The sequence below is a fragment of the Aotus nancymaae genome, unplaced genomic scaffold (assembly GCF_030222135.1).
Source record: "Aotus nancymaae isolate 86718 unplaced genomic scaffold, 86718_ANA_hifiasm-v0.15.2.pri h1tg000028l, whole genome shotgun sequence".
Classification (NCBI taxonomy): Eukaryota; Metazoa; Chordata; class Mammalia; order Primates; family Aotidae; genus Aotus; species Aotus nancymaae.
The window spans coordinates 15,723,427-15,747,427 of NW_026988441.1; the positions used below are offsets into that span (position 1 = coordinate 15,723,427).

The 24,001-nt window shown below is 49.1% G+C and overlaps 1 protein-coding gene across 8 annotated transcripts in view; it reads right to left on the minus strand.

Annotated features, from left to right (window-relative positions):
- The window catches only part of SIPA1L3 (signal induced proliferation associated 1 like 3), a 223,865-nt gene that overhangs the window by 116,426 nt on the left and 83,438 nt on the right, over positions 1-24,001 (minus strand). For 6 of the 8 annotated variants that reach the window (XM_064381377.1, XM_012436359.3, XM_012436349.3 and 3 more), the window contains one exon: positions 4,829-6,654. In XM_064381377.1, the coding sequence (XP_064237447.1) occupies positions 4,829-6,344 (1,516 nt within the window). In that variant the 5' untranslated portion in view covers positions 6,345-6,654. Of the gene's footprint in view, positions 1-4,828; positions 6,655-16,510; positions 16,824-22,219; positions 22,332-24,001 lie in introns of those variants that run through there. The other 2 variants (XM_012436385.2, XM_012436376.3) reach the window with 2 other exon arrangements.

Genomic DNA, 24,001 nt, shown 5'->3' on the forward strand with positions numbered 1-24,001 from the left:
AGCATCACTGTGATAATTCCCGTGTTTGCAAAAAGGTTCACTTGACTTGAATGCCGATTAGCCCTTGTGAAATCGTTAAGATTCTGGTCTAGAGAGCCTCCTCCCACCTGGGCTCTGCCCCTTAACAGATGTCTGGCCCCAGCCAAGTTGCTAGACAGCATTTTCAACCATAAAATAAAGCTAAAGGTGGACCCAGCCTTCAGCACTGTGCCAGGCACATAGTACGCATATGGTGAGTGTTGGCAATGACCGTCCCCAGGGCCTGGCATCTGTCAGGGACCACGACAGGGGCCCCAGGCATCACCTCTGTTGCACCATGTTTCTTTACCTAGTAACTTCAACACTGCTTTTATCCCTTAGGGCGACAGAGGCTTTAGCCAGTCATGGGGCACACCTCCTGCTCCCTCCTCTACCTGACAGCTGCCTCCTCTTTTTTTCTAAAACATGCTATCTTATAACCCTTCCGGGCAAACCATTCTTCCTGATGTATAACCCAAGTATCTCGTGCTTGTGTGGGTATCCACCGGGGGTTTGTGTTGACCCAGGTCCACAAAGTCAGCATCTACCCATCACCAGAAACTGTACTGGTACACTGAATGTTTAACTGATGGTTCTTATTCTCACCAGACGCTCTTGGCATATCAAAGGCTAATTTAAGGGCAAAATATTGTGTATTAATTAATGCCCCAATCAGAATAGCACCTGCAAGGGGGGCGGGGTGTGGTGGTTCAACAATCTCTCCAGGTGGTCAGAGAATGGAATCAACATTGTATGCCACGGATCACAGATACCAACTTACTCCTGAAGCAGCTACAGGGGTTGCTGCTTTTCCCGTCAATACATATCTAGCTCCTTGCAAATCCTAGCATACAGCAGGCACTCAATAACAATGACTAATGACTAATTTATTTACTAGCTTTCACAAAGATTCTCTGCTTAGCCAAACTTTGGTCAGACTTTGGAATCTCCTCCTACGCCCACCTGTGCTCCTCCTTGTAAAATCCAGTTTTATTAAAGAACCCTGCTAAGTCAGTTTAGCAAGAACCCCACTCCCCATTATCTGAACATCCTCCACATCTGATCAAGCTCTTCGTCCTCCACCACCCAAAGGTGATGTCTGATCATCCTGGTGTGTCATCAGCAAGAATATGGTTCGGTTGGTTTACCCAGAATCTTCCTTACCCTTGACATTTCTTCTTAGTGATTTCTTCCATGCACTGACTCCCACCCTGCTTCTTGACTATAAATTCCCACTTGACCATGCTGTATTCAGAGTTAAGCCCAATCTCTCTTCCCTACTGCCAGACCCCATTGCAGTGGTCCCTATGCCTACTGTGATGGTTCTGAATAAAGTTTTCTTTACTGTGCTTTAACAAATATTATTCAACAGTTTTTCTTTTTTGAGACAGGGTCTTGCTCTGTCACCTACGATGGAGTGCAGTGGTGTGATCATGGCTCACTGCAACCTCTGCCTCCAGAGCTGAAGTGATCCTCTCATCTCAGCCTCCACAGTAGCTGAGACTACAGACACGTGCCGCCACACCTGGCTAATTTTATAACCTCTTTTTGAGGGTCTCACTATACTGCCCAGGCTGGTCTCAAACTCTTGGGGGCAAGTGATCATCCGCCTCGGCCTTTGAAAGTGCTGGAATTCTGTTATTATAGGTGTTCAGCGAGGCCTTGTGCTGGGCCGAACATTTTTTTCTTTAACAGTTTTCAGGGCTACAAAGAAATTTTTAAAAAGAAAATGGCTTTTTTTTTTCAAAGCTCCATGATGAGTACTTCCTACCTAACAAGAACTAAGTATTTTAATGTATAATCTTATTTGATCCACATTCCTTTCATGTAAGTATTTGTACATGTAGGTTGAAAAGAATGTGTTCTTTGTTGGTTAGGTACAAAGTTAATATACATAAAATGTAAAATCAAGTTTTCATTAGGTTAGTCAAATCCTTTAAATCCTTATTTTTCAGCTACTAGATTCTGTCAATTTCAGAGAGAGAGTCTATGCACTTCTCCCAGCTATGATTGTGAATTTTTCCACTTCTCCCTGTAGCCTTATCCGTTTTTTTTTTTTTTTTTTTTTTTTTTGGTTAGGGGAACAGAGTTTCACTCTGTTGCCCAGGCTGGAGTGCAGTGGTGCCATCTCAGCTTACTGCAACCTCTGCCTCCTGGATTCAGGATAGTCTCCTGCCTCAGTCTACCAAGTAGCTGGGATTACAGACACCCACCACCACGCCCAGCTAATTTTTGTATTTTTAGTGGAGACAGGGTCTCACCATGCTGACCAGGCTGGTCTCAAAATCCTGACCACACATAATCCGCCTGCCTCAGCCTCCCAAAGTGCTGGGATTGCAGGCATGAGCCAGCGTGCTCAGCCAGCCGTATCCACTTTTTAAATCTATATACCCCTAAATCAAGTTGCCAGGTATACAAAAGTTCACAACTACCAGAATTTCTTGGCAAATTTTAAGAAACATGAAATGGCCTTCTTAGTTCCTCTAAAAAGTACTGTCAGCCTTTAAATCTATTTCATGTGGTATCATCTCATTGGCTTTTTCCTCATAAGCAACTGTCTGGAACTTCTTTTTGATCCCTTTCTTTTCCATCTCTGTGTCATTTTGTTTGTGCATGTGACATTAATATAATCATCTTCATTTGTCACGCAGTCTGAAGGGTAAAATGTATCACATAGCTGATCAGCTATGGAACAGATACACCAAATTGAGGGCTGTCTGACACCAAGTTTGAGCTCCCGAGACTAGACTCTCAGCCCTGTGGGACAACTTAACTGACATTTGTTATGTTTGTCAAGGATACTACTTTAAATACTCTTAAAAACTAGTTGCTGTGGGCCAGGCGCGGTGGCTCACACCTATAACCCCAGCACTTTGGGAGGCCAAGGTAGGTGGATCACCTGAGGTCAGGAGTTCAAGACCAGCCTGGCCAACATGGAGAAACCCTGTCTCTACTAAAAATACAAAAATTAGCTGGGCGTGGTGGTGGGTGGCATGGGCTTGTAATCCCAGCTCCTGGGCTCCCGTCTTAGACATGTCCATCACCTCCTGCCCGGACTACTGCAGCAGCCTCCTCCCAGTTCCCCTGTCCCCTCCGCACCTCTCATAGTCTGTTCCCCACATGCAGCTGGAGGAGGTTCTGAACACAGAAGTCGGATCAGGGCCCTAGCTGGGGGTGATGGTGGTGCCTGTAATTCCAGCTACTAGGGAAGTTGAGGCAGGAGAGTCGTGTGAACCCAGGAGGCGGAAGCTGCAGTGAGTTGAGATGGCAGCACCGCACTCCAGTCTGGGCAACAGAGTAAGACTCTGTCTCAAAAACAAAACAACAACAACAACAAAATAGTGGCTGTGGAGTATTAGCTGCTAGTACTTCCACCTCCCCCCACCCTTTTTTTTTTTTAAAGAAAAACCCTCTATTCTTGGAAAAGAGAAACTCTGTCTAGCTAAAAACCTACATTTCCCAGTCTCCTTGCACACAGGTGTGGCCACTAAGTGGAAGTGGCTGGACAGGGCTTCTGAGAAAGCTCTTTAACCCATTTGGACTGGAGGCTGCAATTTTTTGAATTTTTCCATGAGTGAAAAATCAGATCTTAGCAATGACCTTGAGCAGCAGGACATAACTCCCACATGCTTAGCATTCCAATAATGGAACACTAGGCATAAGAGGGCTGACCTGACAAGAGGTCTGCCTTTCTGTCCTTACCCTTTCCTCTTTGTCTCTGCCTGGAAATACAGATGTGATGGCTGGTGCTCCAGCAGCCATCTTGGTGTGGGGCAGTGTGGGATCACACACTAAGGCTGACATTCCACAGATGCTGAAGACTGACCATACCAGACCTGGGCTGCTGACCTCTGGATTTCTTCACAGGAGAGACATTCTATGTTGTTTAAGCTTGTTATTAGCAGTTATAAGGAATTCTGAATCTCTTTTTTGAGACGGTCTCAATCTGTCACCCAGGCTGGAGTGCAGTGACATGATTTTGGCCCACTGCAACCTCTGCCACCCGGGTTCAAGCAATTCTACCTCAGCCTCCCAAGGAGGTGGGATTACAAGCACATGGCACCACATCTGGCTAATTTTTTGTATTTTTAGTAGAGAGGGAGTTTTACCATGTTGGCCAAGCTGGTCTGGAACTCCTGACCTCAAGTGATCCGCCCACCTTGGCATCCCAAAGTGCTGGGATTACAGGCATGAGCCATGACACCTGGCTGTTCCGGGTCTTTTCTACTCACTGTTCTGTTCCGGGAACAGTGTCTACAATCTGCACATGGTGCCTTCAGCTCAGTACTCAAACAGGACCTGCCTCAGAGGCCCTCTCTGTCCTTCCTCTACTGAGATCTTCCCCCTCACTACCCAACACCTGACACTCCATTTCCTTCTTCCCCGATTTACTCTTTTCCACTGCATTTAGCACTCTGTAATCCCTTATGTATTTTTCGTATTTATCCTGTTCTATTGTTCATCTTACCCATGAAAACGTTAAGTGCTAGAAGACAGAATTTTTGTTTTAAGCTGGTTGATACTACATCCCCAGGCTCTAGAGAGTGCCTGGCACTGAGCTGTACCAAGCCCCTATGTGCTGAGTAAATGTAGAGCTGTTGTGTCCTGTAGCTCAGGTTTATGGAGTGTTGCTGTGTGGGACACAGGGCTGAGGCCAGGGTGTCTCTGCTCACCGAATCCTCACAGCCCCCCAGGACGGAGGCCTCAGTGCCAGAGCAGAGCCTGGCATAGAGTGAACGAATGAGTAGTGGGGGGTCTTGGAGACAAGCCGCGGCCCGCCCAACCTTCCCATCCACCCACCATCCGTCACCTTTGCCCACGAAGTAGTCCTGGTAGTAGCGGGCGCCCAGGTCCACATGCTCGATGCCGTACTGCCGGGGCCGACTCTGCGTCCGCTGCTGCTCCTTGGGCACTTCCAGCACCGAGATGCTGGCGTTTGAGCGGTAGGCGCTCAGGGCGGGCTCTGCTGGGTGGCCCTCGCCGCCGCTGGGGGAGCCCACAGACGCCCGGGAGAAGCTAACGTTGCGTTCACACTCGCCCCCGATCTCGTTGCGGAAGTGCGGGCAGCTGAGCAGCAGGTCGTTGCTATTGTCATCGCCGAGGTCCTGCTCCAGGTTCTCCTTGCAGTTCAGGTCCTCCGTGCTGGTGAAGGCCGGGTCCAGGCCTCCGAGGCTGTGAGCCCGTGAGGCCGTGAGGGAGGCCATGGCCGAGGCAGCGGAGGCGGCCGAGGCGCCCGTGGTGGTGTTCCGCCGCTGCGCCACCGACACCCTGTTGGCGGCCGCCTCGTTGAGGTCGAACAACATGCTCTGCACGTCGAAGTGGGCGAAGCTCTTCTGACACACCCACGGTCTGCTGGCTTCCGGGGGGCTCCGGCCCTCGTCGGCCTCCCCCGGGGACCTCCCGGCCTCCCCCTCGGGTTTGCTGCTCCTTAGCTTCCGAAAAATGGACGAGTCCACCGTGTCCCCCCCACCGAGGCCCCGCGCGGGTTTCTTCCGGGCCTTCTCCTTCTCTTTCGTGGGCTGCAGCGGCAGGAGGCTGTCCTTGGTGGGCTGCCCGTTGCGGGTGTCCCCTTTGGCTCCGCCGCCACCTGCCATGAGGTGCGAGCCAGGATCTGCCCGGAGTAGCTCGGTGAGGGCCTGGCAGCCCGGAGCCTCAAGCTGCTCGCTGCGGAACTCGTTGAGGATGTCGAAGAAGCTCTGCTCAGGCACGCCCTGCACGTCAATGGATGAAGTGCTCCCATACTCGCGGAAGAGGGGCAGCGCCCCCGTGTGCCGGGCACCCCGCGGCTCCCCGGCGTCCTCCGCGTCACACTCGCTGAGGGTGATCTCGCTGCTGCTGCGGTGCCGAAGGGGGAGAAAGGCCCTGCCTGGGGACCGGGGCCACCCGTCCTGGAATTCCACGTCTTTGGACCTTCTCCTGGAGAGTCGGTGGAAGGCTTTGGACCCTGAGGAAGCCGGGGTGCTAGCGGGGAGCTGTCCGTTCTGTATGCTCCTCATGGCATGGGCCATCTTGGTGGCCTTTGTGCCATCTGTGTCCTGTGAGGGGCTTGGGTTGCTCTGCTCTCTCAGGGCCTCCCGCTTGGGTGGCCAGTCGGCCACCCTTGCACGCACGCCCATCTTGGGCATGGCCGGGGTGGTGGGGCTGGGGCGGGTGGTAGTGGTGGCCGGGCTTTCGCCAAGAGGCTGGGACATGCTGCCATTCTGGGCCCAGAATCCCATGGAAGCATAGTCCCCTGTATGTGGCCCAGGGAGGACTTCTCCCGCCCTGGCCCCACAGCTAGTTGCCAGGTCCACACCATCACTGGGAATGGCCCGATAGGTGGTCATAGTCCACGGGCACTGGAGTACTGCTGGCCCTGGATGCTGTGGTGTCGCTTTATGGGGTCTCCCAGCCCTCAGCCATTGTTCAGGGCCGCCAGGCCCAGGATGAAGGATGCTGGGCCCTGAAACCTGACAGGAAGGTTGTGAGCCTGTGGAGTCCAGTTCTCCACCATCGCTGTGCACAGCTGAGCCAGGACAACCTCAGGAGGCAGGTGCTGTCCTGGGTGCTCCAGACCGAGGGGCTCAGCAGCACAGAGCAGGCAGTAGCTGTGGGTGCCGGCTGGCCGGAGGCGGCGAGGATTTTGTCCCAGTCATGCTGAAAAGGGAGAAAAGAAAAATGTGAGCTGCGATGGCCATGTTACTGCTCCCAGAAAGTGGGAAATGTGACTTTTTTTCTTGACAGCTTTACTCATTAAAAAAAACCTTTTTATTATGGAAATTTGCAAACATACTCAAAAGCAGAGAGAAGACTGAGTCACCCATCAGCTGCAACAACCACTATTTCCCATTCCCATTTCATCTATTCACCCAGCCTTATTACTTTCTTTGTTTCTGACAGAATATTTTAGAGTAAACCCTAGACATCAGGTCATTTTTTTTTTTTTTCTGAGACAGAGTCTCACTCTATCACCCAGGCTGGAGTGCAGTGGCATGAGCTGGGCTCACTGCAACCTTCACCTCGAGGGTTCAAATGATTCCCCTACCTCAGCCTCCTGAGTAGCTGGAATTCCAGCACACACTACCATGCCCGGCTAATTTTTTTGTATTTTTAGTGGAGTCAGGGTTTCTCCATGTTGGCCAGACTGGTCTCAAACTCCTGGCCTCAAGCGATCTACCCGCCCTGGCCTCCCAAAGTGCTGGGATTACAGGTATGAGCCACCACACCTGGCCAGACATCAGGTCATTACACCCATAAATACTTTAGCTTGTATCTCTAGCAGATAAGGTCCTTAAAAAAAAAAAATCACTACAATTACATTATCATACTCATAATTTAGATTATGAGTAACAAGAATTAACAAGAATTAACAAGAATTCTTTCATGTCATGCACTACCCTGCCTGTATTACATTTCCCACCATTGTCTCACAGGTGTCTTCTGTGGGCTGGTTTGTTCAAAATCATCCTCTGCTTATGCAGGTATTTTCTTAAGTCTCCTCTATAATGGCCACCTTCCTTTATTTTGGTGCTCTTTACTTGTGGAAGAAACGGGGTCACCTGTCCTGTGGATTTCCCCACTTTGAGGATCCCTGTGGTGCCACTTAACATGTTCCTCTGCCCCCTGTATTTCCTGTGAACTGGTGGCTTCACGCAGAGGCCAGACTATTGTCCATCTGCTCTGCTGTTCTCTCAGCTCAGCTACTCTGCCAGAAAGGAAGTGAAAATGACAGATGAGTCAATATGAGCACCAGTGGAGTTTGGGGAAGAAAGCCACAGAAGGAATGTCTCTAGAAATTACTACAGACTACCACTGGGTAAATCAGAGCTCATCACTTTTTCACTGAGATCTCCCCAGTGACTGCTTACTGCATTAAAACACCATCCAAACTCGTTCCCTTGCTCCACAAGTCCCACAGGATCTGGCCCCTGATGTCTCTCCCCAACCCTGACTAAGCTCTGACCATACTGGTCTTCTTTTCTGTTCTGATGCTTCTTTTCTGTTCTGATGCACCAAGCCTTATCCAGGATATCTGATATCCTTCCTCAGTCCTTCCTGGGGCTGATTCCTTCCTATGATGTCAGTTCTTCCATGAAGACTTATGGCCGGGCGCGGTGGCTCATGCATGTAATCCCAGCACTTTGGGAGGCCCAGGCAGGCAGATCACTTGAGTCCAGCAGCTCAAGACCAGCCTGATCAACATGGCAAAACCCCATCTCTACTAAAAATACAAAAATTAGCTGAGTGTGGTGGCATGTGCCTGTAGTCCCAGCTACTCAGGGGGCTGAGGTAAGAGGATAGCTTGAACCCAGGAGGTTGAGATTGTGTGAGCCATGATCATGCCACTGCACTCCAGCCTGGGCAACAAAGTGAGACTCTGTCTCAAATAATAAAAACCTCCCAAAACAAACAAACAAAAACCCAAAAACTTCCCAAATCACCGTATAGAGATAGAGAAGCCCCATCTTCTGGAAGTCTTTCTTTTTCTTTTTCTTTCTTTTTTTTTTTTTTTTTTTTTGAGACAAAATTTCACTCTTGTTCCCCAGGCTAGAGTGCAATGGCACGATCTCGGCTCACCGCAACCTCTGCCTCCTGGGTTTAAGCGATACTCCTGCCTCAGCCTCCTGAGTAACTGAGATTACAGGCATGTGCCACCATGCCCGGCTAATTTTGTATTTTTAGTAGAGGTGGGTTTTCTCCATGTTAGTCAGGCTGGTCTCAAACTCCCGACCTGAGGTGATCCACCCACCTCCGCTTCTCAAAGTGCTGGGATTACAGGCGTAAGCCACCACACCCAGCCTGAAAGCCTTTCTTAATTACCCACTCTACTTTCTTCCAATTTTTCTTAGCAGTTGTACATTCTGTCTACTGGCTGTGTCCAACACTCAGATGTTGGCTCCATAATGGCAGGGATGTCTGTGTTGTTCACAGCTGCATCCGCAGTGCCTAGAACAGTGTCCAGGACGTTTGTTCAGTATTTATCATATGTACGAGTGAACAGATGGCCTCTGTCTAATTGGAGGTATAAGTACCTCCTGATTTGCAGGCCCCTGGGGAAGGGAGTTTGTGCTTCTGTCCAACACAGAAAACACTCTGCGGGGTCACTTCCCTTTGTCTCCACCTTGAACTTCTAGAAGATGAAAACCCTGCTGGAGAGGAAGGGGAAAGTGGGTCACCGTCTGTGATGGAACCTGTTGACTGCCCAGCAGCCGTGCCCCTCCCTCCTGCCAATAGAAGTGATTTTTCTCAGGGCAGGAGAGTGCTGCTTTGGGCTGGGCACTCAGCTCAAGGTGACCTCTAACTTTTCATTCCCTAGGAATCTAGAGCTGGATGCAGCTGTTCTTGGTCAATGACTATTTGTGCTTCCTGTGTGAGAAAGTAGTAGGCCTCTTCTGCGTGTTTGTGTCTGTGTGTGTGTGTGTGTGTGTTTGTGTGTTTGCATATGTATGGAGGCTTTTCCTATTTGAGCCCAGAGGTATGGAGTGAACTGGCAGAGACCATGAGGGGAAGCTCAGAGCAGATTCAAGGAGCAAAATAGCAAGGAGAGCCTGCAGTCTCTGAAAAAGTAGGCGTCAGAAGGGGGCAGGCGGGGAGTGGGGAGCAATGGAGAGCCCCTCTTCCTGGTGCCCCATGAGAACACAAACAATCCTGAAGATGCTGCAGGGAGGCAGCACTGGGATGGGCTAAAGAAGAGGGAGGAAGCTGGAGCACCTACGGGGTCGGGTTGCCTCAGGGAGACAGGAGAGAGGCCAAGAGGAGCCTGCACTGACCTGGACAGCAGGGTATCTTCTGCCAACCAAGGCTTGCGGGGAGTGTGGATGTCAGATCATCTGATTTTTCAAGAGAAATCAGAAATCTAGAATTGCATGCAACATCTCCCAATTTGAAAAGCAAAAATACTGGCTGGACATGGTGGCTCAGGCTTAGAATCCCAGCACTTTGGGAGGCTGAAGCAGGCAGATTGCCTGAGGTGAGGCGTTTGAAACCAGCCAGGCTAACATGGTGAAACCCATCTCTACTAAAAGTACAAAAATTAGCTGGGTGTTGTGGCGCATACCTGTAGTCCCAGCTACTTGGGAGGCTGAGGCAAGAGAATCACCTGAATCCAGGAGGCGGAGGTTGAAATGAGACAAGATTGCACCACCGCACGCCAGCCTGGGTGACAAGGCAAGATTCCATCTCAAAAAAAAAAAGGAAAGAAAAGAAAAGAAAAAACAACGGAAGCAACAACAAACTATCATGCAGAGATGACTGGAAGAATTTTCAAGAAACTGCTAATAATGCTTGCCTCTCTGTGTCTGTCCCCATCACTCCCAAGTCCTTCCCCTGCTCCATTTTTCTCCTTAACACTTATGAACAGGCTTACTTCTTTCTCTTGCTCATTTTTATTTTTTTAGAGACAGGGACTTCCTCTGTTGTCAAGGCTAGAGTGCAGTGATACAATCATAGCTCAATGCAGCCTCGAACTCCAGGGCTCAAAATATCCCCCTGCCTCAGCCTTCTGAGTAGCTAGGACTACAGATACATGTCACCATGTCCAGCTAATTTTTAAATTTTTGGTAGAGGTGGGGTCTCACTATGTTGCCCAGGCTGGTCTCAAACTCCTGGGCTCAAGCAATCCTCCCACCTCAGCCTCCCAATGTACTGGGATTACAGGCATGAGCCACCGTGCCCAGCCTCCTCAATGATTTTCTCATTTGCATCTGGGAACTCATCTGCTACCTCTGGTTGGCAGAAGTTGCTTCTCCTGATACCTTAACATTGTTTAAGCCATACTCTTTCTAAAAGTATCAAACCATCCTTTGCTGGCATTAAATTCTCCAGCTTGAGATCCTTCTCCTTCCTTTTGCTTTAGCTTGCCACATAATGACTTCACCTTTTCTCGAAGCAAATTAAGGTCTATAGGTATGCCTTTCTTATAGCAATCCAGTATCCTCATAGAAGCTGCGTTTGCAACATGAGATAAAAATATATTTTGTAAAAAGTGCAAGGTTTTTGTGCCTGCTGGCATAGGTGCAGCAACAGCTTCATGATCTTCCTTTTCATTTATTACGATGGTCCTCACATTACATTCATTGATATGGAAATGGCGGGCAACTGCAGCTGCAGACTTCCATCAATGGCACATATCAAGCAATTGCATATTTTCTTGTAATGCTATGACTTTTCTCTGCTTCTTGGGACAACTTCCAGCATCACTAGTGACACTTTGTATGGGTCCCCTGGGGTTATTCAGGGTTTACGGTATTGCACTAAACATGATGAAAAATACCTGAGAACCTCCAGGGATCACTTTTTACTGCAATATGCAATTTGCTGGAGAGACAAACTGCTCACGCGGAGATGATTAGTGTCACACGGTGTTTTAAACGGATACTCACAACACTTGAGCTCACTGCAGTGGCAACAGGAGGTAGTCACGAAACTATTACAGTAGTGCAGTATGTGGTGCAGTTAATTTCACATAGTTGTGATTTAATTCTGTATGTTTATGTTTGTTTACATTTCTCTTGGTTTGGCAATGTGTTTGTGTGTGTAAGTTTTGATAAATTTTAACTTTTTAGAATGCATTTGTGTACATTTTCTTGAAGTAAATGATAAAATAGACTAATATGCATATATATTTTAGGAACCTGAGATATACCTAACCATGATATACCTAACTTTTTTTTTTTTTTTAATATTTTTAGACTATGTGATTCACCTGTAAGTTCTTTTCTTTTCTGGGGTTGTATTTTTTTTTTGAGATAGAGTCTTGCTGTATCACCCAGGCTAGAGTGCAGTGGCGCCACCTCGGCTCACTGCAACCTCCACTTCCCAGGATCAAGCAATTCTCCTGCCTCAGCTTCCCGAGTAGCTGGGATTACAGGTACCTGCCACCATGCCCGGCTAATGTTTGTATTTTTAGTAGAGACGGGGTTTCACCATAGTGGCCAGGCTAGTCTCGAACTCCTGACCTCAAGTGACCCACCTGCCTTGGTCTCCCAAAGTGCTGGGATTACAGGCGTGAGCCACCATGCCCAGCCCTGCAAGTTCTTTTCAAATAGTTGCAAATATCTAAAAAATTTTTAATGCATTTATTGAAAAAATTCATCCATAAGTAGATCCACGCAGTTCCAACCCATGGTGTTCAAGGGTAAAATGCACTTCCTAAGAATATTAACAACAAAAACCTCGATGAAGCCGGGCACAGTGGCTCATGCCTATAATACCAGCACTTTGGGAGGCTGAGGCAAGGAGGACTGTTTGAGCCCAGGAGTTTGAGACCAGCCTGGGCAATACAGTGAAACCCCATCTCTACAAAAAATTTTTAAAATTTTTTAGCAGGCATGGTGGTGCACACCTGTAGTTCCAGCTACTTGGGAGGCCAAGGCTGCAGTGAGCTGTGATTGTGCCACTATACTCCAGCCCAGGTGACAGAGCAAGACTCTGTCTCAAAAACAAACAAACAAACAAAAAAACATAACAACAAGAAAAACACCACATACACACACACCATGAGGGTCCACAAAATATGAGTAGGTCACACTTGGGCAGGGGTTGCTGGTTTGCCAGAGAAAAGTGAAATTATTTTATCTACGGTGTTTATTGTCTCCACTCTAAACTGTCAGTTACACATTGGCAAGAGTGTTTGATTGAGAGCCTGAACCTTGCCCCACACTCCCCTGTGCTGAGCACCAGATCCCAGGTCAAGCTGGGATGACGGCCCGCCTGAGGGCGCTGCCTGTTCTCAGCAGACCAGCCTGTATTATGGCTCCACCTTCAGAGTGCAGAGTACAGAGGGAGGATTAGTCCGCTGGTTGGGAAAACCAGTGGCCCAGATGCGACCCTGAGTTGCTTATGCAAGCACCTCCTGACAGATGGGCTTTGCTAATGGCATCTGTTTCCAGCTCAGAAACCCTCAATCCGTTCTGCTCCCTTCTGTGAACATACACAGATGTTCTTGCAGGCCTTGGTCTCTCTGCACAAATCCCTTCTCCTAGCAGGTGCAGCCGAGTCTTCTGTGACATTCAGAGGCTGCGTGGCACCCACAGCTTCTAGGTTTCAGAGGGTGCACGCTGGTCTCTTTCTAGTCGTCTTCTATTGGGCTCCTCCTTCCTAAAAGCACCTGGACCTTCCTGATGGGGAACCCCCGTCATGAGAGCAGCACAGCACAGGCAGGAACCAGACTGCCTGGGCTTAATCCTAGTGTGCCATGGACTAGTTATGGAGACAGTGACTCAGTTTCAATCTGTAAAATGCGTATAATGCCACCTGCCCCATGGCCACTGCTCTTACTACAGTTCTGTTGTGTATCTCTGGCAGGAGCTCTTCCACTTTCTCCACAATTACAGAAGCACAGTTGGGATGGGTGCAGGATGTGGGCTTGGTCGGCCCAGGGTCCTCCCCTAGGGCTCTGTGTGAGGTTTCTAAGCACATGTGAGGCTGGAAAGTTTCCTTGCAGGGGAAGGAACAGTGGATCTTGCTTCTCCTATGTAGTGACTTTTGCTGGGGACCCCTGGTTTCGTACCTACAGAGCTTCCTTGGCTCCTGCCTGTTTTCTAAGATTGCTCCTCCAGCGTCCTGCTGATTCTGTACATCCTCAATGAATTCTGATTTGGCCACAGATTGCCAAGCATGGCTTTTGCTGGCTGGCATCAGAGGACCCCGAGTGACACATGGTGCTGTGTGAAGGACAGCAGCCAGGGAACTGTAGATGGGGAAAACTAGGGCAGCCTGGGAGACAGCAGCAAAATGAGGAATGAGTGGCAGTGGGAGCAAGTCAGTTGGGATGCATCTGGCTGCAAGTAACAAAAGACTATCCAACGGTGGCTTGCCAAGTGAAGATATTTAGTCATCTCATGTCACCAGGAGGCCAGGTATGGCAGCTCCAGGCCTGACAGGAAAACTGGACAGTGACATCAGGCATGTCCCCCCATTCCTTCTGCCTCCCTCATGTGCTATAGGCTTGAGCAAGTCTCTGGCTTGCTGAGTCATGGTCACAAGCTGGTGGCCACAGCCACGCTTCCCACTGACTATGGGCAAGGGGGAAAGATAGGGATGGTAAGGGCACCGCTATGACCCTAACCAGGAAGGAGAATCTTTCCTAGAACATTTCCCTTACTGCAATCCTTTATGTCCCACTGGCTAGAATGTGGACACACGGCCACTCCCATTGCAAAGGAATCTGGGAGAACCAGAATCTGCAGCATCCTGATTGCCTCTGGGCCAGTGGGCACTTAATGGGGTCTGTTAGAAGCAACCAATGGTGTATCTGTGGATATAGATGCTCCCAGATGGCCCCTGCAACAAGCAGGCAAGCACCACGGCCTTGGTGTCTTGGCTCCAAAAAGCCCAACTCTGTGAGAGCTGCAACGTCTGCCAGACACTCACAGCGCATGGCCGGGTGCAGAGGCTCACACCTGTAATCCCAGCACTTTGGGAGGCCGAGGTGGGTGGATCACGAGGTCAGGAGTTCGAGCCCGACCAACAGGGTGAAACCCCGTCTCTACTAAAACTACAAAAATTAGCTGGGCATGGTGGTGAGAGCCTGTAATCCCAGCTACTGAGGAAGCTGAGGCAGGAGAATCACTTAACCCAGAGGCAGAGGTTGCAGTGAGCCAAGACTGTGCCACTGCACTCTAACCTGGGTGACAGAGCAAGATGCTATCTCAATTTTTTTTTTTTTTTTTTAAAGCTCACAGGGCACAGCATAGGGAAACACAAGAGCCTTCCAATGTGGACATTTGTGGTTTGCTTTCCCTGTTGCCAGGAGTCATTTTTCCAACAGTCTAGACTTCCCTTTGGGAGCCTACCCTCTCAACTGGCGACCCAGTGGGTTAGAGGTGGGGCTCCTTCCCCAGCTCTGTAGCAAGCCATGTGGCCCGATCAGAACCAGTGAGACCCGTGATGTCTTTGCCAGGAGTGCTGGAACTGAAGAATGTACTTTTCTCTTTAACCCTAAGCCTGAGAAGATGTGAGGGATGGAGTCGCTGCGGCCATCTCATAACCATGGGAGAAGAGCTATCTGTGAAGGGGACTGAGGGTTAGAATCTGGAGCTGTAGTTATCATTTGAGTCTCTGTGTCAAGTTGGACACAAAGTCAGCCCTACTCCATTTCCCACCATTGGATATTTTAGTTATAAAACAAAATGACAATGAAAACATAAACAAAAGCCAGTATTTACAACAGCAACTACCATGAATGGGAATCCTTCCATGGCCCAGGTCCCTTCCTGAACACTTTACACCTGTCAATTCCCATGCATTAACCCTTTCAGCAACCCCATGAGGTAGGATCATCATTACCTCCATTTTACAGATGAGGAAACTGAGGAGCAGAGAGATGAAGTAATGTGCCCAAGGCCACATGGCTATGAGTTGACTGAGTGGGGACTTAACCCCAGCCCCTTCATACCTCAAGTCAGATAGTCCCGAGTTCAAGCCCCAGCCTTCTCTGCAATCACAGGCAGCGTCTGGACCTCTGTGATTCTCACTTAACTGTGTGTTGCCAATATGGAAAACATCTCCAGCTCCAACTGCTTTCTGAGTTCCAAATTCACCTACCCACCTGATTACTTTACATTACCACCTACACATCTCACACGCACTGCAACCAAACATTCCCAACCAGAACTCTTGATTGCTCCCCATCCACAAAATGTGTTTCTTCTTGGGACAGGTGGGATGAGCTAAGCTATGCTGCAGTAACAAATGATCCCAGATGCTCAGGGGCTTTCACAAGAGGCTTGGTTCTTGCTCACACTGCCTGTCTATCACAGGCTGGCTGAGGGCCCTGCTCATGCCAACTTCACTCCTAGCAGACAAAGCAGCCCTCACCTGGGACCCTGCTGATTGCAGAGGAAGGAGACATGGTTGAACCATGCAAAGGCCCTTCCGGCTCCTGTTCAGGAACAACACAGGCACTCCTCACATTTCATTGGTCAAATCAGGCCACACGTCCAAGACTGATGTCCACAGGGTGGGACACCAGAACATGTGTCAGCTCAGGAATGGAACTGGCATTTTTTTTTTTTTTTTTGAGATGGAATCTTGCTCTATCACCCAGGCCAGAGTGCAGTGGCGCAATCCTGGCTCACTACAACCTCCACCTCCCAGGTTCAAGCAATTCTCTTGCCACAGCCTCCTGAGTAGCTGGGACTACAGGCGGGTACCACCACACATGCTAATTTTTTTTTTTTTTTTGGTAGAGATGAGATTTCATCATGTTGGTCAGACTGGTCTGGAACTCCTGACCTCAGGTGATCCACCTGCCTTGGCCTCCCAAAGTGCTGGGATCACCGGCCTGCCATCTGCTTCTTTTGCATCTCAAAGGAAAGGCACCTCCTTCCATCCAATGGCTCAACCTGGAAATGTCACTGTCATTCTCCATGCTTCCTCTCCCTCACTCCACATTCCACCCCGACACAATCCTGAGGGCTACCCGCCCCCCAACAGCAGATCCAAGTCCATCCTTCTCTCCCACCACCCACCCTAATCTGAGCTGCCACGACTTCTCATGAGATGATTGTACCTCGGGGATGATGGTGTCCCTGCTTCTGTTCCTCATCCTGCCAAGAGCTCTTCTCCACACAGCAGGCAGAGCAACATGAGGGTGAAACTCAAAATACCCGCCGCACCAGCAAGCTCTCTCCACCCTTCCCCGTGCGTTCAGAGCCTGGGCCACGACGTCCTTGTTTCTTCAGTTCGCTTGCCTTTGTGCAACCCTTCCTGCTCCTCTTTCCTGTGCCTTAGCAGTTCCTCAAGACTTGTGTGACCTTTCCTCCTCACCAACCTTGTCAATCTCCAGCCTGAGCTCTCAAACCACTCTGCACTTCTCTTTGGGGGCACCTGTATGATTATATGTCATTTGCCATGTCTTCAATCATTTGCCATATGTGAGGCTTGTAAGGGCACTGCATGCAAGAGTCTGAACGGGAGCCCACATCGCCAGCACGGACCTAACACACTGATGGCCATTCATAAATATCGACTAAAGCCAGGTGTGGTGGTGCACGCCTGTAGTCCCAGCTACATGGGAGGCTGAGGCCAGGAGTGTGAGACTACAGTGCACTATGATCACACCAGTGAACAGCTACTGCACTTCAGCCTGGGTGGCACAGTGAGAGACCCTGTCTCTAAAAAAATCCTTTTCTAAATAAATATCTGATTGGGCACGGTGATTCACGCCTGTAATCCCAGTCCTTTGGGAGGCCAAGGTGGGTGGATCACCTGAGGTGGAGAGTTTGAGACCAGCCTGACAAACATGGAGAAACCTGAGGCCAGGAGTTTGAGATCTGCATGGCCAACATGGCAAAATTCTGTCTCCACTAAAAATACAAAAAAATTAGCTGGGCATGGTGGTGCATGGCTGTAGTCCCAACTACATGGGAGGCTAAGGCAACAGAATCGCTTGAACCTGGGAGGTGAAGGTGGCAGTGAACCGAGATCATGCCTCTGCACTCCAGCCTGTAGCGATAAAGTAAGACTCCACTTCTAAATAAATAACTACTGAATGAATGGATGACACCCTCACTCAGGACCAGGGAGCACTGGCTCAGTCAGGGTCTGTGACCCAAGGCAAGCAGGGCTTGCTTGGTGCCTGAGTGTGTCCTTCCCTGGGAAGCAGCACACCCAAGAAGCTGAAAGCAATGCTTGGAGACCACGTGTAGGGGTGGGATGGGTTGTCCTTTCATAGGCCTTTGATTGGAGGTGGAGGGACCCACTGGGTGTCCAGGGAGGCCTTGATGTGCTCTAAGCATCTCCCTTTCACGGAAACATGATCCAGTCACAGCCATGGAGGCTCAGCGGGGCTCAAGAACTCTGGAGGGCTCAGGGATGTGGCATCAAGTCCGAGCATTCCTCTCCAAGGCCCAGGTGGAATGAGGACTCCTCCAGGCGTGCATCCAGTGACTCAGCAGTTTCTGGGCACATACGTCATTTGTTTACCCAGGAAAAACGAGTTAGTCCTTAAAATGCATCCATCCATCCATTCACTCACACAACAAACACCTACCATGTTCTTATACATCCCTCAGAAAAGTTCTTACAGCCAACAAAGCCCTAAAAATGTACGTATTTATTCACCATTTACCAGTCATGTGTAACTCATTCATTCATTCTACAAGCACCAAACACTCAAAATCCATTCATTTATTCAGTATATGTCTTAGGCACCCACTACATACCACTGCTGTGGGTGCTAAAGATACATCTCTGAGCAGGACAGACTGTGCCCCTCCCTGCTCTCATGAATGGACCTCCAGTAGAGAAAAGCCAGAGAAGTAAGACAGAATTTCCAAGGGTGGCCAGCATTGTAAAGGTTATAAAACGACTGGGTGTAGTGGCTCATGCATGTAATGAAAGCACTTTGGGAGGCTGAGGTGGGAGGATTGCTTAAGCCCAGGAGGTCAAGGCTGCAGTGAGCTGGAGTACAGTGACTGCACCACTTTACTCCAGCCTGGGTGACAGAGCAAGACTCTGTCTCAAAAATACATAAATAAATAAATAAATAAATAGGACTGAAGATTACTCTAGCTGGGAAGGGGTCAGGAAGACTCCTTGAAGGTGGTGTCTTAAACCAGGATCTGCGTGAAGAGAGGGTAGATGCCATGGATGAGAAGGGAAGCTGGGAACAGCCAGTGTCCAAGGCCAGATGGGGATGCTCAGGGGACTGGTTCTCCCTGCCAGCTGTACAATAGAGGAACCAGAGGAGCTTTTTAAAAATATAGGTGTCTAGGTCAGGCACCGTGGCTCATGCCTGTAATCCCAGCACTTTGGGAGGCCCAGGTGGGCTGATCACTTGAGGTCAGTGTCGCCCAGGCTAGAGTGCAGTGGCATAATCTCAGCTCACTGCAACCTCTGCATCCTGGGTTGAGATTCAACAGGCTGGCCAACGTGGTAAAACCCCATCTCTACTAAAAATTAATTAATTAATTAATTAATTAACCAGGTATAGTGGTGCGTGACTGTAGTCCCAGCTACCTGGGAGGCTGAGGTAGGCGAATCGCTTGAACCCGGGAGGTGGAGATTGCAGAGTTGAGATCACACCACTGCACTCCAGTGCCTGGGCAACAGAGCAAGACTCCATCTCACAAAAACAAAAAATTAAAATATAGGTGTCTTTTCATACCCCACTCCCAGAGATTCTGAATCAGCTTGTTGGAGTGGGGCCTGGGCCTGAGTGCCTCTTAAAAGCTCAGCAGCTGATTCTATGGTGTAGCCTTAGCTGAGGACAGAAGGAACACAGAAAGCAGACAGAAGAGGGCCTGCCTCCATGCCCAGAGGGGCTATACATCCCACAGGCCAGGCAGGTGACAGGAGCCAGGACACGAGCTACAGCAGGCCCAGCAAGGAGGCAGGAATGCAGGTGTGCTTGGGGAGGACTAACTGTCAACAGAGGTGGACGCTCCTGAAAGGGTCACAGATGGTGGCAGTCATGGTTATGAAGGGCACTGGCGACCTTGGTAGGAGATATTTCAGGGGTCCATTGATTCAGAGAGCCTTGTCTTCGCCTCCCTCCCCTTGTCCCTCCCATGCTGTCTGTCCCTCTACAGGCCAGGCAGAATTCTCCCGTTCCTCCCTCTGCTGAGCTCCCAGGGGTGGACATGCACCCTTGACTACAGGACTTAGCCTCTGAGTATCTTTTGCCTTCCCTAGACTGTGAACAGATGCACGTCTGGGGTGGGCTGGGATCTAACACGTTTGTCCTCACGTGTGGGCGGGGCAGTGGAGAGGAATAATATGGTGATGACGGTATTAAACATAAGGTCAACACTGATGAGCTCTCCCGAAGTGCCAGATTCGGGGCTACATACTGGTGTATATTAACTGGTGTGTTATAATAAGTCTGTCAAGTACGGGCTTCTTTTTCCTTTTAAATAAATTTCTTTTTTCTTTTTTGAGACAGGGTCTTACTCTGTCACCTGGGCTGGAGTGCAGTGGTGCAATCATAGCTCACTACAACCTTAAATTCCTGGGCTTAGGCAATTCTCCCACCTCAGCCTCTTGAGTAGCTGGGACTACAGCCGTGTGCCACCATACCTGGCTAATTTTTTTATTTTAAAATTATTTTTGTAGAGATGAGGGCTCACAAAACCTCAAACTCCTGACGTGGTCTCAAACCAGTAACTTAACTCAAACCGAGTAACTGGGACTACAGGTATGTGCCAGCACACCTGGCTAATTCTGAATTTTTTTGTGGAGACAGAGTCTCGCTATGTTGCCCAGGCTGATCTTGAACTCCTGGACTCAAGTGATCTTCTCATCTCAGCCTCCCAAACTGCTGGGATTACAGCTTGAACTCCTGGCCTCAAGTGGTCCCCCTGCCTTGGCCTCTCAAAATGCTGGGGTTACAGGTGTGAACCGCCACATCCGGCCAAGCAGGGACTTCTGCCATGCCCATCTTATAGGTGGGGCAGAGGTTACAAGGGGCAGGTAGGATTCAAACCTCAACAGTCTGCCTGCCACCCCTTTGCCCTGTGCTCCAAATAAAAGATAAAATCGTTCAAGTGAGTGTGCTGTGGGAACATGTGATGCAAGTATCCTCAAAATTCATTCACAAGGACAAAATTCTAGCAAGTCAGCAACAGCTTAATGGATTGCACACTAGGAATCGGGTTTTTCCCGTCTTCCCCAACCTTACTGGAAGTTTGAGCATACAAGGGACCACTACAGAGCTCCCTCAGGAAATAAGACGGATGGAGATCTCAGAAATCTCATTAGCAAGTGCCGCAGCAGGAGAGACTCTGCTCTACTGGCTGGAAGAGGAATGAGTGAAGTCTCGGCCATGGCCGTGAAAGCCAGCACTTCCACATTTAACATCAAAGAACCCAGAGGACTGGTATTCCTTTCTCTTTTTTTTTTTTTTTTTGTGGTTGTTGTTGAGACAGAGTTTCGCTCTGTCACGCAGGCTGGAGTACAGTGGCATAATCTCGGCTCACTGCAACCTCTGCCTCCCGGGTCAAGCGATTCTCTTGCTTTAGCCTCCCGAGTAGCTGGGATTACAGGCGAGTGCCACCACATCTGGCTAATTTTTTATATTTTTGGTAGAGATGGGGTTTCACCATGTTAGCCAGGCTGGTATCAAACTCCTGAACTCAAGTGATCGCCTGCCTCGGCCTCCCAAAGTGCTGGGATTACAGGCATGAGCCAGCACACCAGGCCTCATTCTATTTATTTTAATCCAGCAATTCTACTTCCAGAAATCTGTCTCTTATATAATAACAACAGTCTCTATCAAGACAGGTACACGATGATTTGACTGTATTACACTGCTGTAATACAGAAGAACTGAGAACAGCCCAAATGCCCACAAGCACAAGACAGGTCAAGTGAATCTGGGTGCCTCTATTCCAGGGAATACAAAGTATCTGTACAAAAAGAGACCGAGGCCAGGCCAGTGGCTCAGGCCTGTAATCCATCTCAGCCCTTTGGGAAGGCTGAGGCAAGAGGATCCCTTGAGGGCAAGAGTTCAAGACCAACCTGGATAACATCGCAAGACCCCATCTCTACAAAACAAAATTTTTTTTTAATTCGCCAGGTGTGGTGATGCATGCCTGTAGTACCAGCTACTCAAGAGGCTGAGGCGGGAGGATCACCTGAGTCCAGGAGTTCAAGTCTGCAGCTTGCTATGATCTCCTCAAGAGATCAAGGCTGGGCAACAGAGCAAGATGGTGTCTCAAAAACAAATAAATAAATAAAAAGCAAGGTAGAGCTATGTGTAATGCATGCAAGATGTCCACGTGGCCCCAAGTGAGTGAGCACAGCTTACACTTAGTGCATGCTCACCGCATGCCAAGCATGGCGTGAAGGGCTTTTGGTACAGTAACTCATCTCATCCTCATAACCCTGTGAGGAAGGGATGAACAGCATCCCCATTTATTTCTATTTTCATTTTAGTTTTTGAGATATGGTCTCATCTGTCACCCAGGCTGGAGTGTGATGGCACAATCGTAGCTCACTGTATCCTTAAATTCCTGGGCTCAAGTGATCCTCCCCTCTCAGCCTCCTGGGTAGCTGGACTACAGGTACATGTCACCATGCCCAGCTAAATTTTTTTTTTTTTTTGGTACTTTTTGTAGGGATGAGGTTTTGCCCAGTTTGGTCTCAAATTCCTGAGCTCAAGCAATCTGCCACTTCGGCCTCCCAAAGTGCTGGGATTTAAAGGCATGAGCCACTGTGCCCGGTCCCATCCTCATTTTAAAGCCAATGCAACTACGGTCAGAGAAGTTGAGTACCTCACCTGAGGTCACACAGATAGAAAGGGTGAAGCTGGGATTTGAACCCAGGCAACCCATCTTGATAGTTGCTATTCTTTTACTCGATGCTGCCACTGTGAAGGGAAAGAAGCAAGCTGCACAACAGTTCATAGAGTATGACCCCATTTGCTTTCAAAAAGAAAGAGGGGAACAGAGAACTTGTTAGTGTGTATTTCACAGGACTTCTTCCAGAACTTTCTCTGTGGATCCATAAGGAAATACAAGTGCACAGGGGAGGAGTGTCTGAGGCTGGGATTAAGTTTTCAGTTTTAAAAGTTGGCACGCAGCTGGGCATGGTGGCTCATGCCTGTAATCCCAGCACTTTGGGAGGCTGAGGCAGGCAGATCACCTGAGGTTGGGAGTTCGAGACCAGCCTGGCCAACATGGTGAAACCCCATCTCTACTGAAAATACAAAAAAAAATTAGCCAGGCTTGGTGGCGGGCGCCTGTAATCCCAGCTACTCAGGAGGCTGAGACAGGAGATATTGCTTGAACCTGGAAGGTGGAGTTTGTAGTGAACTGAGATCACACCACTGCACTCCAGCCTGGGCAACAAAGTGAGACTCTGTCTCAAAAAAAAAAAAGCACGTGAGGGATAATATGAGCAGAGTGAGAGTCACCCCTTGCAAAGCCCTTACCTTCTAGAAGTCAGAAATGGGGAGAGACTTCCAAGCTGCACAGTTAGAGCTCTCTGCCTGAGGGCCCATGGAGTCCGAACAATTTATATCTTTCCAAATGGCAGAATCCTCTGTGGCCTGGTGACACGCTCCCACCCAGAGCCAATGAGGGAAGGACAGTACACCCCACCTTGTTTTCACGTATTTTCCCAGGGAAACAGAGGCTGAATTGCCCCAAATGCTTAAACTGAAATGTCTCTTGTTTTAATTTTGCTACCTAGTATAACTGAACTTTATTTATAGGTTAAATGTTCATATGATTACATGCTTACGAAGAGAGATGAAATTTAAAAAAATAAATGGGTGAATACCTTCAGAGCTGCCTCTCTCACTTGTCACCAGATGCTGGAGGTCTCTTCTGGTATGGCGGCTGTAGCAGAGTGGATAGAAGCAAAGCCTATCTTGGTTCAATTCCCAGCTCCATCATTTAACTAGCTAGACCCTGGGCAGGTGACCTAGGCTCTCTCTGCCTCAGTTTTCCCATCTATAAAATGGAGACAATAATACAGCTTAACTCTTAGGAAAGATGTGGGTTTAATAAATGCCAAGGCTTAGAATATCCCTGGCTTGCAGTGATAAATAAGTATTGGCTATTACAATTTTTTCTTTTTCCTTTTTTTTTGAGACAGTCTCGCTCTGTTCCCCAGGCTGGAGTGCAGTGGTGTGTGATCTTGGCTCACTGCAGCCTCTGCCTCCCGGGTTCAAGCAATTCTCCTGCCTCAGCCTCCTAAGCAGCTGGGATTACAGGTGCCCACAACCATGCTGGCCTAATTTTTGTATTTTTAATAGAGATGGGGTTTCGCCATGTTAGCCAGGCTGGCCTCAAACTCCTGACCTCAGGTGATCCTCCCACCTTGGCCTCCCAAAGTGCTGAGATTACAGGTGTGAGCCACTGCGCCTGGCCTTCATTTTTTCTTATACAATAATCCTTATTAAAAAATCTCAAGCAAACCAAATGTGACCTGGTGAGGAACCCTCATTCCTCTGGGCTGAGGGGCCCAGCAGCCTGGGGTGGCTTATCTTGAGCAAAGGCTCACTTCTGGCAGCCCCAGTGCCAGGGCCACAAGGGGGTGTCCCTCAGAGTCTCTG